Below are 16,231 nucleotides of genomic sequence, written 5' to 3'. Positions count from 1 at the left end.
TATGGAGAGCCCCTTAAATCAACCAAAAGATTTACAGAAGAAAAATAATCTTTTTTTTTTTTTTTCTTTTACTCAGTTATCATAAATGCTATTCTTTTCTTCCCTCCTACTAATAGTATGGAGAGCCATAGCGATATTTCACTTAATTCACTGATGATTTATATCTGCAACATTCTGAAGATTGTTCAGCACATCATTTTGCATTCTTCACCAGGACATAAACCAGTTGTTGCAAAGTTGGACAGAACACATCGCTGAGGCTCGTGGAATTTTCCTGCGTGCTCCTCGCTCTGATAAGACCCTTTTCTTGGGGCGGAACTCCCCCATCCCAAAGAAGGACCCACGCGTTCATGGCATTCCCTTCATCACTAGGAGAGCCACCTTCCGAGAGGTTCAGCATGTACACACACAGCTCTTTACACTGCAGGTACACGGTAAGAGCAAGGGGCAGAGCCGACTGTAGACACCATTTATTATGTCTGACTTAAAGCTTATCTAAACTCAAAAATAAAAATGTAATGAAGCTTTCCAGTCCTTAGATGTGGCAACCACTAGGGATGCACCGCAATTTCGGTGGCCGAAATGTTTCAGCCGATATGAAAAAAAGCACCCATACAGGTGCCGAAAAAACCTTGCTGCTGCCACCGGAATCTCCCATTCTTTTTGATGAGACGTCTTGGGTGAACCAGAGGTTATTGATGATGTGGGTTTTTTTTATTTATTGTTTGAAGACATGTTTTGGGCCTTGTTGCTTTCCCCCATTTCTGTTTACTTCTGGTCGGGAAGGAATTGGACGTAAAAAAGGAAAAAGCAAGATATTGTCAAAGTTTTGGATCCCTGTGGTCTGTTTTGTTTGATTACCATTTCTGTTTATTACGGGATCTATTTATGTGTAATCCTGCTATTGCAGTAATGTCATTGTGGTTTCTGTAAGTAATGTTCCATTTTCTATATTATCTTGACAATAAAAGTTGTTTTGGATGTTAAAAAAAAAAATCGTTCAGCCTGAACGTTTTGGCGGTGGGCCAGTGATAGTCTGGGGAGGCATATCCATGGAGGGACACACAGACCTCTACTGGCTAGACAATGGCACCCTGACTGCCATTAGGTATCGGGATGAAATCCTTGGACCCATTGTCAGACCCTACACTCGTGCAGTGGGTCCTGGGTTCCTCCTGGTGCAGTGGGTCCTGGGTTCCTCCTGGTGCAGTGGGTCCTGGGTTCCTCCTGGTGCAGTGGGTCCTGGGTTCCTCCTGGTGCATGACAATGCCCGGCCTCATGTGGCGAGAGTATGCAGGCAGTTCCTGGAGCATGAAGGAATTGATACCATTGAATGGCCCCCACGCTCGCCTTACCTAAATCCAATAGAATACCTCTGGGACGTCATGGTTCAGTCCATCCGAATTATTATTATAAAATATTTTATTTGTAATGCGCTACATTATTGCCGGTTGATAAGAGTGTCTGTTGGCCTTTCTGATCATTGTTGGCCATATTTTGGTTATGTAATTGAAGCAAACTGTTAGTTATGTTAATGTGCATTATCCCACAATAAAATGTTATTCTGCAAGGGGAAAAAGAATGGGGGAAGAACTGGCATTGACAGCCAGCAGCTGCACAAAGTGTTGGCTGTGGGCTCCTAAAGGGGGACGTTTACAAATATAGCATAGGGCATCTTGCTGGGAAACGTTAACCACTTCCTGTCCGGACACTTTTACCCCTTCCTGTCCAGGGCAATTTTTAGCTTTCAGCGCTATCACACTTTGAATGACAATTGCGCGGTCATGCAATACTGTACCCATATGAATTTTTTACCATTTTTTTGAGACAGATAAAGCTTTATTTTGGTGGTATTTATTCACCACTGGGATTTTTATTTTTTTTACTATGTAAATGAAAAAGTTCAAAAATTTTGAAAAAAAGTGTTTTTTTTTAAATAAAATTTTGCAAATAAATAATATTTCATCATAAATCTTTGCCAAAATTTATTCCGTTATTTTTTTAGTAAAACAAAAAAAATCCAAATTAGTTTATAACCAAAAATTATAATTTTTAAACATTTTTTTTTACATTTTATTTTTTTTATATTTTTTATTTTTTTTTTTTACATACTGTCACCCTAGCAGTACACTGTCACCATGGTGACACTGTACTACTTGTGGAGGGTGATGAAGATTTTTTTTTTTTTTTTTTTCTTTTTTACACTGATTGCTTTTACACCCATATAGGATGTAAAAGCAATCATTTCGCTTTCTCTCTGTCTGCATTCTTGCAGTCATTGAGAATTACTGAGTGAGCTGTGAGTGGTCACAGCTTGTCACATGGTACAAGGCTGTTGTGAATAGCCCTGTACCATGTGACCTCTGTGATCATTCACAGATTTCACACATAGTAAGCAATGATGTCACAAGTGACATCTTGCTTACTACTTTGCATGTGATCACTGATTCACCAATCAGTGATCACATGATTGGGACCTCGTACAGAGGTCCCGTCCGACGATCGGTGTTTCACTGTGTCCGGAGGACACAGCGGGCACCGGATCGTGGTGGTGCGCGCTCAGCTAGAAAAGGCGGGTGCCGGTTATGGACGGCAACCCGATCCTGGACTGCCACTGCCCTGCCGTTTATAAACAGCAGGCGGACGGCAAGAGGTTAATAAACAGATTGTGAACAAGAAGTGGTTAATCTAGTGGAAGTCACTTTAACCCCCCCCCCTTAATTTTTTTTTAATAATTAAATGATTTACTATGTCTTCTAGTCACAAGATTTGTGTGTGCTTTATGCCTTTTAAATATCACACTGGGGGAGATTTACTAAAACTGGAGCACTCAGAATCTGGTGCAGCTGTGCATGGGAGCCAATCAGCTTCTAACTTCAGCTTCTTCAATTAAGCTCTGTCAATAAGACCTGAAAGCTGATTGGTTTTTATCCAGAGCTGCACCAGATTTTGTACTCTCCAGCTTTAGTATATCCACCCCATTGCGTCATCACGCCTTCGGTCATTTACACTCTGTCTCTCTGTGCACAGACAGGGAAGTACCAGTCACTGGAATACGGGAGAGATCTGTCAGATCCAGAAGACCCAGACGGACAGAGATCCAGGAAGAGACCACCGGTAAGTGACATACATTTTAAAGGCATAGTTCTTGTTTTATATAGTAAACTTAACATTTGGTTCTAAGATCACATTACAGTCTAAAAACAAATAAACCGTTTAAATCAATGGCCTCCATACTGCAGCCCGGGGGGCCAGTTGTGGCCTTTTGCTTGCTTTTATCTAGCCCTTGGGGCACTATTTCATCCACTGATATAACAGTGGGGCATAATTCCCTTCACTGACACCAGTGATGGCGTAAATACCTCCTGAAGACACCAATAATGGGGCACAATTCCTCACAATGACACAATGGGGCCCAGTGGCAACAATAATGAAGCACAATTCCTCCCAAAGACATCAATAAAGGGGCACAATTCCTCACAATGGGGCCCAGTGGCACCAATAATGGGGCACAATTCCTCCCAAACACATCAATAAAGGGGCACAATTCCTCACAATGACACACAATGGTGCCCAGTGGCACTAATGGGGCACAATGACACACAATGGGGCCCAGTGGCACCAATAATGGGGCACAATTCCTCACAATGACACACAATGGGGCCCAGTGGCACTAATAATGGGGCACAATTCCTCACAATGACACACAATGGGACCCACTGGCACCAATAAAGGGCACAATTTCTCACAATGACACACAATGGGGCCCAGTGGCACTAATAATGGGGCACAATTCCTCACAATGACAAACAATGGGGTCCAGTGGCACCAGTGATGGGGCACAATTTCTCCCACTGACACCAAAGAAGGGGTATGGTTTATTCCCACTGACGTTTGGACCCCCTAAACTCTGAAGGACAGTAAACTGGCCCTTTTGTTTAGAAAGTTTTGAGACCCCTGGTTTAAAGGCTAATCTAAGCATAAATTGAAAAAAAAAATGTTTGAAAAATGTTCATTTAATTATAAGCTGCAGCCAATTGACTGCAGCTCTGATCCGTGTATTCTGACAGCGGAGTAGCCCCCACTGTCAGAATAGAATAACTCAGCTCGCAGCTTCCATCCACCTCACTTGTACGCAAGGAAGAATCCATTTGTTTTTTTTTCCGATCAGCGCACTAGCTGAACAAAGAAAAAAAAAAAATAAGATCCTACTATGGCAAGTCTAAAGCAAGCCATAGCTGGTGCAATTTTATTTCCTGCAAGCACAGGTTTCAGTAAAGAAAATCATTTTGGGTTTTCCCCCCCATCAGCACTGACACCTCCCGCTGCACTATTGTGTTCTTCCGGGGAGGTGGGGGGGGGGGGGGGGAGTCTTTCCTGCCGGCAGAGCACAATGGTTACTGCTAGTGGCTATAGCCTTTGGCAGTAGTCTCATGCAAAAAAAATCTGACCGGCTGGTTGTACTGAAATTGACAGTTGGGATCAACTTTTAGTACAACCAGCCTGCCCGTATACATGGATCGAATCTTAGCCAGTCCCTGTTGAACCAGCCAAGATTCGAATCCATCTATGGCCGGCTTTAGACTGACAGCACCACATGGAGCAATAGATCCCTGATTGTCTGAGTGTGCTGTGCAGAGGATTGCCAGAGACTGATTTTAGGTCCAACTCAGCTACTTGTGCTATATGCAAGAGCAGGGCCCTCGATCCCCTCATGTTTTGCATTGTATTGTTATTGTTCTGTCACATGTTCTGTCCCCCTTTGTAATGTACAGCGCTGAGCGAACTATCGGCGCTTTATAAATACTGTATAATAATAAGAATATGCAGAAGTACACACCACTTTTGTGCTGTCAACTATGACGGGGTGAGAAGAATCTCTGCAACAGACAACAATAAAAGCACAATATTTACTAGAATGTGTTAGGGTTTACACTTCTATGTGTAAGAATTTTGTGTTCCAATACTAGTTGGACTCGAACATGAATGACTGACTGTTAAAATAATGTATCTGTAATAATGTATAATTATCGTAGTCATCCTTTATCCATATCCATTACCATGCTCTCTGCTATATGTTCACATTAGATGCCCCCGAGCAGTCGGAAGATGATGTTCCAGTGCTGGAAGAATATATAGAAGAAGAGCTGACCATCAGCACGTTGGATCTCAGGGAACACGAAGTGTATCCAAAAAGAAAAAGGAAAAAGAAGAAGAAAGATGTCTCAGGTGACTGTGCCGGACCTACAGTCACAGCAAATACCACAAATCCTCTATTATGTTATGTTCCCTTAGTAAATACTCCATAATGTGCTGCCTAACACCCTATAAATGCAGGGAGATAAATATTAAAGCGATTTAGTAAACCTAAAAAAAAAAAAAATTGTCCCCTGCAAGGTAATGCCATAATGTGCTGGTATGTATCGCATACTAGCACAATATGAAAGACTTACCTGAGAATGAAGCTTTCCAGCGGCGCTGCAGAAGCTCTAATCTTCACCTGGTCTTCCTTTCCGGTTTCCCAGGCTCCAGCCACTTGAATGGCTGAAGCGTGATGACGTCATTCCCACACAGGAGCTATGTCTGCGCCCACAGCTTTCAAGGAACAGCACGAATATGCTGTTCCTTCAGAGCGCATGTGGCGGTGATGTCACCATTTGACGCTTGCAAGAATATCTCCTAAATGGTGCACCTTTAGGAGATATTCATTTTACCTACAGGTAAGCTTCTTAGCAGAGGCGGACTGACTATTCGAGCACTCGGGCACTGCCCGAGGGCCCAGGGTCAGCAGGGGACCCCATGAGATGCCCCTGGTACCTATCATTGGCTTTTTTGGGTGTTGGCGAGGACACGGGCCCCATGATCCCCTATTGCCCAGGGGCCCCATGAGTTGTCAGTCCACCCCTGCTTCTTACCTATAGATAAAAGTATTAAAAATTGAGTTGAATGCCACGTTACATTTGCAGTGGTAATTTAGGCCGGTGCAAATTGTAGTGATGGGAATCATCTGATTCCTGCTGCGACTGTTATCGGCTAGGTTGCAGCCGCTGGCCCCGTTCACTATACTGACAGGTTGCCGGTGGGCGCAGCTGCTGGATTGAGTGCAACCAGTAGGTGGAAAACTGAAGAGGTGTGTGTGTGTGTGTGTGTGTCAGTCAACATTTAACACAAAGTATAATTCCCCTTGTATGATATATTGTAGTATACAAAATATATGTAATGGTACTCACTAAATATAATGTGCTTTCTCCCATAGAGTCTGTGGCTACCCAGGATGGTGGCGGATCAGGCTCTAGATCTCAGCGGCAGACAGATAATTCCACTGATGATTATGTTGGCGAAGAGTTGGCCAGTCTGGAGTCACCAGCATCGGCAATCGAAGGTATGGACATATAACCTCCAAATGTACTGAGAACCAAAAATTAAAAGGTCAGTACATGCTGGTCATACATGCAGATGGAGCCCCACACAGCTGCGCCAGTTGGAAATCTGCGGAAGAGAACCACCACTGTGCACAGTTGGGTGGGAGTGGCAGCTGTTTTGAGGGTGTGGGCACGTGTCATCCGGTTACATGTTGCACCCTAAATTTGAGTGGAACATGATCTTAAAGTGGTTCTAAAGGCAGAAAATTGTTGTACCTTTTCTATGTTTTAATGGATTCTAAGAATATGTGAACCCAACACACTGTGGTCAGTTCTCTAGTTTCATATTGTCTTCTGCAGCATATCCCCAGCCAAAAATGTCCCCTCTCTCTGACCCTCATTTCCTCTATTAGGTCTGCAATTTCTGACAGTCCTCTCAAGCATTACATATATTGAACAGCATGTGTTGTCTTTTTGGTGATGTCAAGGGCCGCATTTAAGGCCCCCTTTTAAGTTTATAAGTTGTCAACCACTGACACATACATACCTTGTAAAAAAACAAAACAAAAAAAGCCTCAAGACTTTGATTTCTCATTACAGATGGCAGTGGCTAATACTAATTGGTTTCTATATGCATGCTGTTTTGTTTACACAAGGTGATGAGCTGAGCAGGGTGCGGAATGCCTTGTTCACGTGCTGCAAGACGGGAGATTCTGAGACCACTAAACAGATCCTGCAGGATCATATCCCTGACTTTTCCTCTTCCTCACCCCCTCTGACCAGATCTCCAGCCAGTGAGGTGGTTAGCAGACTGGTGAATGAGCGTCTTCCATTGGAGCAGCGTACACTCCTACATGTAGCTTCGGCAGCCGGACACGGCAAAGTGGCATGTCTGCTTATGGATGCTGGCTGGGACCCATCCCTCAGGTAATATCTCAGGCCCACCCCCAGAATTATTTCTATGTTTAAGTCTTTTTGGTGTATTCAGTAAACTAATGCAAAATGTAGGAACCTACTAAAAAAACAAAAAAAAAACACTCCATCTTTAATGGTTTAACTTAAAGTAGACCACCTCTGCATGCCGATGTGAAAGTAGACCTTCTCTGCATGATGATCTGAAAGCAGACCTTCTCTGCATGATGATCTGAAAGCAGACCTTCTCTGCATGATGATCTGAAAGCAGACCTTCTCTGCATGATGATCTGAAAGCAGACCTTCTCTGCATGCTGATCTGAAAGCAGACCTTCTCTGCATGATGATCTGAAAGCAGACCTCTGCATGCCGATGTGAAAGCAGACCTTCTCTGCATGCCGATGTGAAAGCAGACCTTCTCTGCATGCCGATGTGAAAGCAGACCTTCTCTGCATGCCGATGTGAAAGCAGACCTTGTGGCATGTCTGCTTATGGATGCTGGCTGGGACCCATCCCTCAGGTAATATCTCAGGCCCACCCCCAGAATTATTTCTATGTTTAAGTCTTTTTGGTGTATTCAGTAAACTAATGCAAAATGTAGGAACCTACTAAAAAAACAAAAAAAAAACACTCCATCTTTAATGGTTTAACTTAAAGTAGACCACCTCTGCATGCCGATGTGAAAGTAGACCTTTTCTGCATGATGATCTGAAAGCAGACCTTCTCTGCATGATGATCTGAAAGCAGACCTTCTCTGCATGCTGATCTGAAAGCAGACCTTCTCTGCATGCTGATCTGAAAGTAGACCTTCTCTGCATGCCGATCTGAAAGTAGACCTTCTCTGCATGCCGATGTGAAAGCAGACCTTCTCTGCATGCCGATGTGAAAGCAGACCTTCTCTGCATGCCGATGTGAAAGCAGACCTTCTCTGCATGCCGATGTGAAAGCAGACCTTCTCTGCATGCCGATGTGAAAGCAGACCTTCTCTGCATGCCGATGTGAAAGCAGACCTTCTCTGCATGCCGATGTGAAAGCAGACCTTCTCTGCATGCCGATGTGAAAGCAGACCTTCTCTGCATGCCGATGTGAAAGCAGACCTTCTCTGCATGCCGATGTGAAAGCAGACCTTCTCTGCATGCCGATGTGAAAGCAGACCTTCTCTGCATGCCGATGTGAAAGCAGACCTTCTCTGCATGCCGATGTGAAAGCAGACCTTCTCTGCATGCCGATGTGAAAGCAGACCTTCTCTGCATGCCGATGTGAAAGCAGACCTTCTCTGCATGCCGATGTGAAAGCAGACCTTCTCTGCATGCCGATGTGAAAGCAGACCTTCTCTGCATGCCGATGTGAAAGCAGACCTTCTCTGCATGCCGATGTGAAAGCAGACCTTCTCTGCATGCCGATGTGAAAGCAGACCTTCTCTGCATGCCGATGTGAAAGCAGACCTTCTCTGCATGCCGATGTGAAAGCAGACCTTCTCTGCTTGCCGATGTGAAAGCAGACCTTCTCTGCATGCCGATGTGAAAGCAGACCTTCTCTGCATGCCGATGTGAAAGCAGACCTTCTCTGCATGCCGATGTGAAAGCAGACCTTCTCTGCATGCCGATGTGAAAGCAGACCTTCTCTGCTTGCCGATGTGAAAGCAGACCTTCTCTGCTTGCCGATGTGAAAGCAGACCACCTCTGCACGCCGACCTGAAAGCAGACCACCTCTGCACGCTGATCTGAAAGTAGAACTTCTCTGCATGCTGATCTGAAATCGTCTAACACTTGTTAAAGCCAAACTCTAGGCAGATGAAATCATTCCTTGCAGTGAGATTGTGCTTGTTTTGTCTAAGGGAGGAGAGAAACCATTTTACTTTCCTGATCCTATGCTCCCCTGGCAGGAGGTGCTCCCCCACAGTCTGGCGGTAAACTGTTCCTTGGCTATGGACCCTGCTCTGGTCTTGGTGATGTCAGGATCCAAGGCTGCACTAGAATGCAGAGGTGCAGAAGCTTCGGGGATCAGTCTAGCTGCAGGGTGGAGCTGAGGATCAGGTAAGTAAATCTCTTCTTTTATTGTTTCCCTAGACATAAAAGAGTGATTAGCTCAATAGTATATTTGCGTGGAGTTTGGGTTTAAGAATTTTTTTTTTTTTACGTTTTGTAGCTTTCACTTCCTGGTTTCCCTGACTGAAATGGAGACGTAGCCCCAGCTGCTCAGTAGCCTCCTGGGAAGGAAACCTTCCTAAACTGCAAAATCTCCCAGTATTATTCTACTATGCATGCTCAAGGTGAAGTGCATGACATAATTTGCTTAATCTTGTGTTTGAGCCATGTGAAATTACATGTTTTCTGGTCAAGATGAGCTGATCGAGAAAGAGAGAGAGAGAGAGAGAAAAATACAGTGTATTAGTTAAAAGCAGGATAGGAGTTTTTAAAGAAATGGGTTTTCAGGGATCACCTGCAGGCAGACAGAGTAGGAGGTACAGTGAAGGAAATAAATATTTGATTCCCGGCTGATTTTGAAAGTTTGCCCACTCACAAAGAAATGATCAGTCTAAAAATCGAATGTTAGGTGTATTGTAAAACTGAGAGACAGAATAGCAACAAAAAATTCAAAAGAAATGCATGTCTAACAAATGATGCACTGATTGCATGTTCATGAGGGAAATAAGTATTTGATCCTCTATCATTCAGCAGGATTTCTGGCTACCAGGTGTCTTTCATACAGGTAACAAGCTGAGATTAGAAGCAGTCTCTTAAAGGGAGTGGTGCTAATCTCATTGTGTTACCTGTATAAAAGACACCTGTCCACAGGAGCAATCAAACAATCAGATTCCAAACACTCCACCATGGCAAAGACCAAAGAGCTGTCCAAGAATGTCAGGGACAAGATTGTAGACCTACACAAGGCTGGACTGGACTACCAAACTATCGCCAAGCAGCTTGGTGAGAAGGTGACAACACTTGGTGCAATCATTCGCAAATGGAAGAAACACAAAACAACTGTCAGTCTCCCTAGGTCTGGTGCACCATGCAAGATCTCAGCTTGTGGAGTGTCAATGATCATGAGAACAGTGAGGAATCATCCCAGAACTACACGTGAGGATCTTGTCAATGATCTCCAGGCAGCTGGGACCACAGTCACCAAGAAAACAATTGGTAACACACTACATCGACAAGGATTGAAATCCTGCAGTGCCCGCAAGGTCCTTCTGCTCAAGAAAGCACATGTCCAGGCCGGTCTGAAGTTTGCCACTGAACATCTGAATGATGCAGAGGAGGACTGGTTGAAAGTGTTGTGGTCAGATGAGACCAAAATCGAGCGCTTTGGCATCAACTCAACTCGCTGTGTTTGGAGGAGGAATGCTGCCTATGACACCATCCCATTGCCTGATGCCAAGAACACCATCCCAACTGTCAAACATGGTGGTGGAAACTTTCTGCTCTGGGGGTGTTTTTCTGCTAAGGGGACAGGACAACTGCACCGCATCAAAGGGACGATGGATGGGGCAATGTACTGTCAAATCTTAGGTGAGAACCTTCTTCCACGTTCCAGCATGACAATGACCCTAAACACATGGCCAAGGCAACAAAGGAGTGACTCAAGAAGAAGCACATTAAGGTCATGGAGTGGCCTAGCCAGTCTCCAGACCTTAATCCGATTGAAAATCTGTGGAGGGAACTGAAAGTTCGAGTTGCCAAACATCAGCCACCAAACCTTAATGACTTGGAGAGGATCTGCCAAGAGTAGTGGGCCAAAATCCCTCCTGAGATGTGTGCAAACCTGGTGGCCAACTACAGGAAACGTCTGACCTCTGTGATTGCCAACAAGGGATTTGCCACCAAGTACTGAGTCATGTTTTGTGAAGGGGATCAAATACTTATTTCCCTCATGAACATGCAGATCAGTGCATCATTTGTTAGACATGTATTTCTGTTGAATTTTTTGTTGCTATTCTGTCTCTGTGTTACAATACACCGAACATTCGATTTTTAGACTTGATCATTTCTTTGTGAGTGGGCAAACATTCAAAATCAGCAGATCAAATATGCATTTCCTTCACTGTAGTTGAACAGATTCGGGTAAGGATTTCCAGAGGATTGAAAGAGCACTGGAGGAATCCTACAGGTGAACATGGGAGTTTGGTTGGTATGTAGCTTGGGGTAGAGTTATGGAAGGCTTTGTGGTTTCCTGTTAACCGACAAACACTACTCGGACTATTTTCAATGTTGCACTCATTTTGTTTGATGTAAAATATATATTATTTTGCCAGTAATGGTTTGTTAATGTTTCCTCTAGGGACTCTGCTGCACAGACGCCATATTCCATGTGTACTGACAAACGCACCAGGAACGCCTTCCGGAAATATCGGGAGGATAACCCAGATAAATACAACTACAGCAGATCTCAGGTGTGTGTGCAAAATGTGCAAAGACTGGCTTTAGTTTTCGTAAAGAGTTTCCCAGTCTTTTCAGCATGCTTGAGGTTACCCAGTGATTTCCACCGATCACCAACGTTAACCCCTTCCTGCCCAGTTCCCATTAGTACAGGGTCAGTGGGGTTTTTTAGCACTGATCACTGTATTGGTGTCACTGGGGATGTCAGTGACACCAAGTCATATCCCCCCCCAGTGTCAGAATGGCTGCCGCAGTCCCGCTATAAGTCGCTGCTTGCAGCCATTAGTAGTATAAAAAAATTTTTTTTTTAAATCCCAGTATCCATATCGCCATTTGTAAACGCTATAACTTTCACGTAAACCAATTAATTTACACATATTGGGATTTTTTTTTTAGCAAAGACATGTCGCAGAATACATTTTGGCCTAAATTTTATGACGAAATCTGATTTTTTTTTTCTTTCAATTTTTTTACTGGACATGTTTAATAGCGAAAAGTCAAAAATATAGTTTGTTTGTTTTTTCTCAAAATTGTTGGTCTTTTTTAATTTTTTGCGCTATAAAAAAAAACTATAGGCGATCAAATACCACCTAAAGAAATTTCAATTTAGTTGGAAAAAAGGACATAAATTTCATTTGGGTGCAGCGTTGCATGACCGCGCAATTGTCAGGTAAAGTAATGCAGCGCTGTAATGCGAAAAATGGCCTGGGGGGGGGGGGGGAATCCTCAGGAGGGCAAGGGGTTAAGTTTCCTTGGCTGACCACTGCATCTACGGTTTCCAACATTGCCCGATTAATAGTGTACGCAATGCTGAGAAATACAGGCAGATGCCTATCTATCATGCCATACCAACTGGGAGATGTGTGTTTGGACCCAAATTTATTCTGCAGCAAAATGACCCTAAATATACAGCCAATGCCATTAGGAACTATCAACATAAACAAGAACAAGGAGTCCTGAAAGTGATGCAGGGACCATGTAAAGGTTTTCCAAAACGGAGCTCATACTATTCCCCCCAGCCCGTGCCCCCTCCCCTGACTTCTCCATCAAGATCAATAATACAACCATCACTCCCTCCCCTCATACCAGGGTACTAGGTGTAATCCTAGACTCCCATCTGTCCTTTCAGCCCCAAATCCAATCACTGTCCAAATCTTGTAGACTTCACCTCTGCAACATCTCCATCATACGCCCGTTCCTAACCTTGGAAACCACTAAGCAACTTATTCACTCCCTGGTTATCTCTCACCTTGACTATTGTAACTCCCTCCTCATTGGCTGACCTCATTGCAGGCTATCCCCTCTTCAGTCTATTATGAATGCTGCTGCCAGACTCATCCACCTTGCCACCTTGTCCTCCACCCCTCTCTGCCACTCCCTCCACTGGCCTCCACCCCTTTCTGCCAATCCCTCCACTGGCCTCCACCCCTTTCTGCCAATCCCTCCACTGGCCTCCACCCCTTTCTGCCAATCCCTCCACCCCTCTCTGCCAATCCCTCCACTGGCTTCCCATTGCCCAACGAATAAAATTCAAAACATTAACAATAACATATAAGGACACTTATAACTCCGCCCCCAATTACATCACCAATCTTGTCTCCAAATATCACCTAAACGTCCTCTCCGCTACTCCCACGACCTCCTGCTCTTTAGCTCTTTTGTCTCCTCCTCCTCCCATGCCCGTCTCTAGGACTTCTCTAGAGCCTCCCCCATCCTCTGGAACTCTCTACCCCAATCTATCTGACTGTTGCCTACTGTGCTCACTTTTAGGCAATCTCTGAAAACCTCTGTCTTCAGGGAAGCCTATCCTGCCCTCAGCTAATAACCAAATCTTCTCTTCCTCCTATCAGTCCATCCCCCACAGTTATTATCTTTTGTACCACCAGCCCCTCCCTCCTAGATTGTAAGCTCCCAGGATCAGGGCCCTCCTAATCCTCTTGTATTGAATTGTATTGTTGCTGTATTGTCTCCCTTTATATTGTAAAGCGCTGAGCAAACTGCTGGCGTTATATAAATAAATCCTGTATTCTAATAATAATGTAGCGGGCCGGAAGAATTTGCTTCCATTTTATTTTATCATATAGCTCTTCAATAATACTATGTCCTGATTACTTTTCTTTGGTGGAATCAGATCCCAGCACCCATATCAGAGGAGGTGGAGGCTCGCCGGGCTGAAAAGAAGAAAGCTCAGAAATCCCAGAGAAGGCAGAAAGAGAAGGAGGAGAAGGAAGAAAGGCTGAGGAGGGAAGCCGAGGAGGCTGAGAAGAAAAGATTTTCAGTGCTGAGTGACCGGGAGAAGGTGAGATCTTTTACAGTTTATTTCCCTGATTGGTTTCTTGGAATGGGGCAGGCATTGTGAACACCAAGACCGGTCTGATGATCTTCAGTGGAATCCTTTTCTTGTGCCGGTTTATAAATCCTTAAAGAAGGATTCCGGGCAAATTTATTTTTTTCCCATGCAGTGGGGCTGTGCCGGCACTGCATGGGTTAAATGCTGGTTTTTGTCTAGGGGTTTGGAAAGTGGAGATATATACATTTTATCAAGGCTTAAAATTTCAAGTCCTGAGCTACTAGCCAGGGCTTAGAGTTACTTGCCACCAACAAAGAGAGACACCTGTACACATAGACACGTACAGACACGCACACACACAGATACAGATACATACACAGAAATACACACACACACACGTGCATACATACACAGGCACATATGCATACAAACACACGTGCACACACATACATGTACATGCACACAGACACATGTACATACACGCAGACACATGTACAGTAGTGCATGTATACACAGACACACACACACCCCCCCCCCCCCCCCCCCATAAAAAGTTGCAGTACTTCGTTGTTCACTCACAGAGCCGGGTACTGCACTCTAGGGGGAGGCAGAGAGCACAGCACACTCCTTCCTTTGCTTTCACTGCGCTCAGCTATTGAGCAGTCTGGCGGCTCTTAGTGCCAATGACAGATCCGGCCTGAGCTTCGATCCTGCTCAGCAAGACGGCCCAGGGGGACACAATTGCCCCCACCATAATTTCCACTCGCCATTGGTGAGCAGGTGAGTGGAAATTTCAAGCCCTGCATTATATCATGAATCGTTAGTGATTTGAGCTCATTCATCATTTTGGTTTGGTGCTTTGGTTGTGTTTTTGAGTCACATTATAACTACCCACCACAGGGGAGCCTTGCTTCAGATGAGCAGCTTTACCAGAGCCATTGGTTTGTTGTATGATAATGTTTTGTCTGTCCTATTGAAATATTTGGTGTTAAAGGTCCAGCACCCCTTGGATATGTCTTTTTTGCAGTTTTATCTGTCTTTGACATCCTCCCAATTTCTCTGCAGAGAGCTCTGGCTGCAGAACGAAGACTGGCTGCTCAGCTCAGCCTCGGCAAAGAGACCGCTGGGAGTAATGTCAGGTAAGGATTGTTGGCACACAGCTGGGAATAGAAGGGTAGAGCTCCATCTTGATGATCAATATCATTAACCACTTCAAGTCCGGACACTTTCACCCCCTTCCTGTCCAGGCCAATTTTCAGCTTTCAGCGCTATCACATTTTGAATGACAAGTGCGCGGTCATGCAACACTGTATCCATATGAATTTTTTATCATTTTTTTGAGACCGATAAAACTATTTTGATGGGATTTTTATGTTTTTGCCATATAAATGAAAAAGTCCAGACATTTTGAAAAAAAATGGTTTTCTTATAAAATTTTGCAAATAAATAATCTTTCTTCATAAATCTTGGCCAAAATGTATTCAGCTATCTTTTTAGTAAAAAAAACCCAAATTAGTTTATAACCAAAAATTATTATTTTTACGTTTTTATTAACCGTATTTTTCGCTCCATAAGACGCACCTAGGTTTTAGAGGCAGAAAACAGGAAAAAAAAAATTCTGAACTAATGGACTGCAGACATAGCACAGGGATGACCAGAGACTGCGGACAGCACAGGGATGACCAGAGACTGCGGACAGTACAGATGACTGCTGACCTTTGGGGAGGGGGGGGAGCGGGTACCTGAATTTGACAGGTACCCGCTCTTACTTCCTCGGAGTTGTTGTTTATCTTACCTGTTCCTCGATCCAGCCGCGCGCTGTCTTCCCGGCTTCTGTAATGGCGCTCGGCATGACAGCCGGGTGCCCAGTGCGCATGAGCGAGAAGCACTTGCGCTTTGAGATTGGTCCGGCGGCTTCTGGGATCGGTCATGTGTCCCAGGTACCGCCTTACCATTCACAAAAAGCACCGCTTCTTGCGCATGCGCACTTGGCACCCGGCTGTCATGCTCAGTGCCCACACTACAGAAGCCGGGAAGACAGCGCGCCACTGGATAGAGGAACAGGTAAGATAAAGAACAAATAAGTAAGAGCGGGTACCTGTCCAATTCAGGTACCCGCTCCCCACCTCCCCAAAGGTCAGCAGTCCTCTCCATAAGGTCCCGCTGCAGAGCTGAGCGGCCGGCCCGGTATTCTGCACGGCGGCGGTGGAAATACCGGACCGGCCGCTCTATATTCGCTCCATAAGACGCACTGACATTTCCCCCCTTTTTTGGGGGGAAAAAAG

The 16,231-nt window shown here is 44.6% G+C and overlaps 1 protein-coding gene across 1 annotated transcript in view; it reads left to right on the top strand.

Moving 5' to 3' along the window:
• Nucleotides 1-16,231, top strand: part of ANKZF1 (ankyrin repeat and zinc finger peptidyl tRNA hydrolase 1) — a 33,844-nt gene that overhangs the window by 14,230 nt on the left and 3,383 nt on the right. Inside the window, exons 8-15 of the mRNA XM_089657695.1 lie at nucleotides 215-434; nucleotides 3,031-3,117; nucleotides 5,089-5,229; nucleotides 6,257-6,382; nucleotides 7,019-7,289; nucleotides 11,559-11,670; nucleotides 13,788-13,955; nucleotides 15,012-15,085. Coding sequence (XP_089513821.1) covers nucleotides 215-434; nucleotides 3,031-3,117; nucleotides 5,089-5,229; nucleotides 6,257-6,382; nucleotides 7,019-7,289; nucleotides 11,559-11,670; nucleotides 13,788-13,955; nucleotides 15,012-15,085 — 1,199 coding nt within the window. The remainder of the gene's footprint in view (nucleotides 1-214; nucleotides 435-3,030; nucleotides 3,118-5,088; nucleotides 5,230-6,256; nucleotides 6,383-7,018; nucleotides 7,290-11,558; nucleotides 11,671-13,787; nucleotides 13,956-15,011; nucleotides 15,086-16,231) is intronic.

This window comes from Staurois parvus, unplaced genomic scaffold (genome assembly GCF_062004578.1).
Source record: "Staurois parvus isolate SC_StPar_1 unplaced genomic scaffold, SC_StPar_1.0 ptg001022l, whole genome shotgun sequence".
Lineage (NCBI taxonomy): Eukaryota > Metazoa > Chordata > Amphibia > Anura > Ranidae > Staurois > Staurois parvus.
Note: the sequence above shows the minus strand (reverse complement) of the source record. Positions and strands in the feature narration are given on the sequence as shown.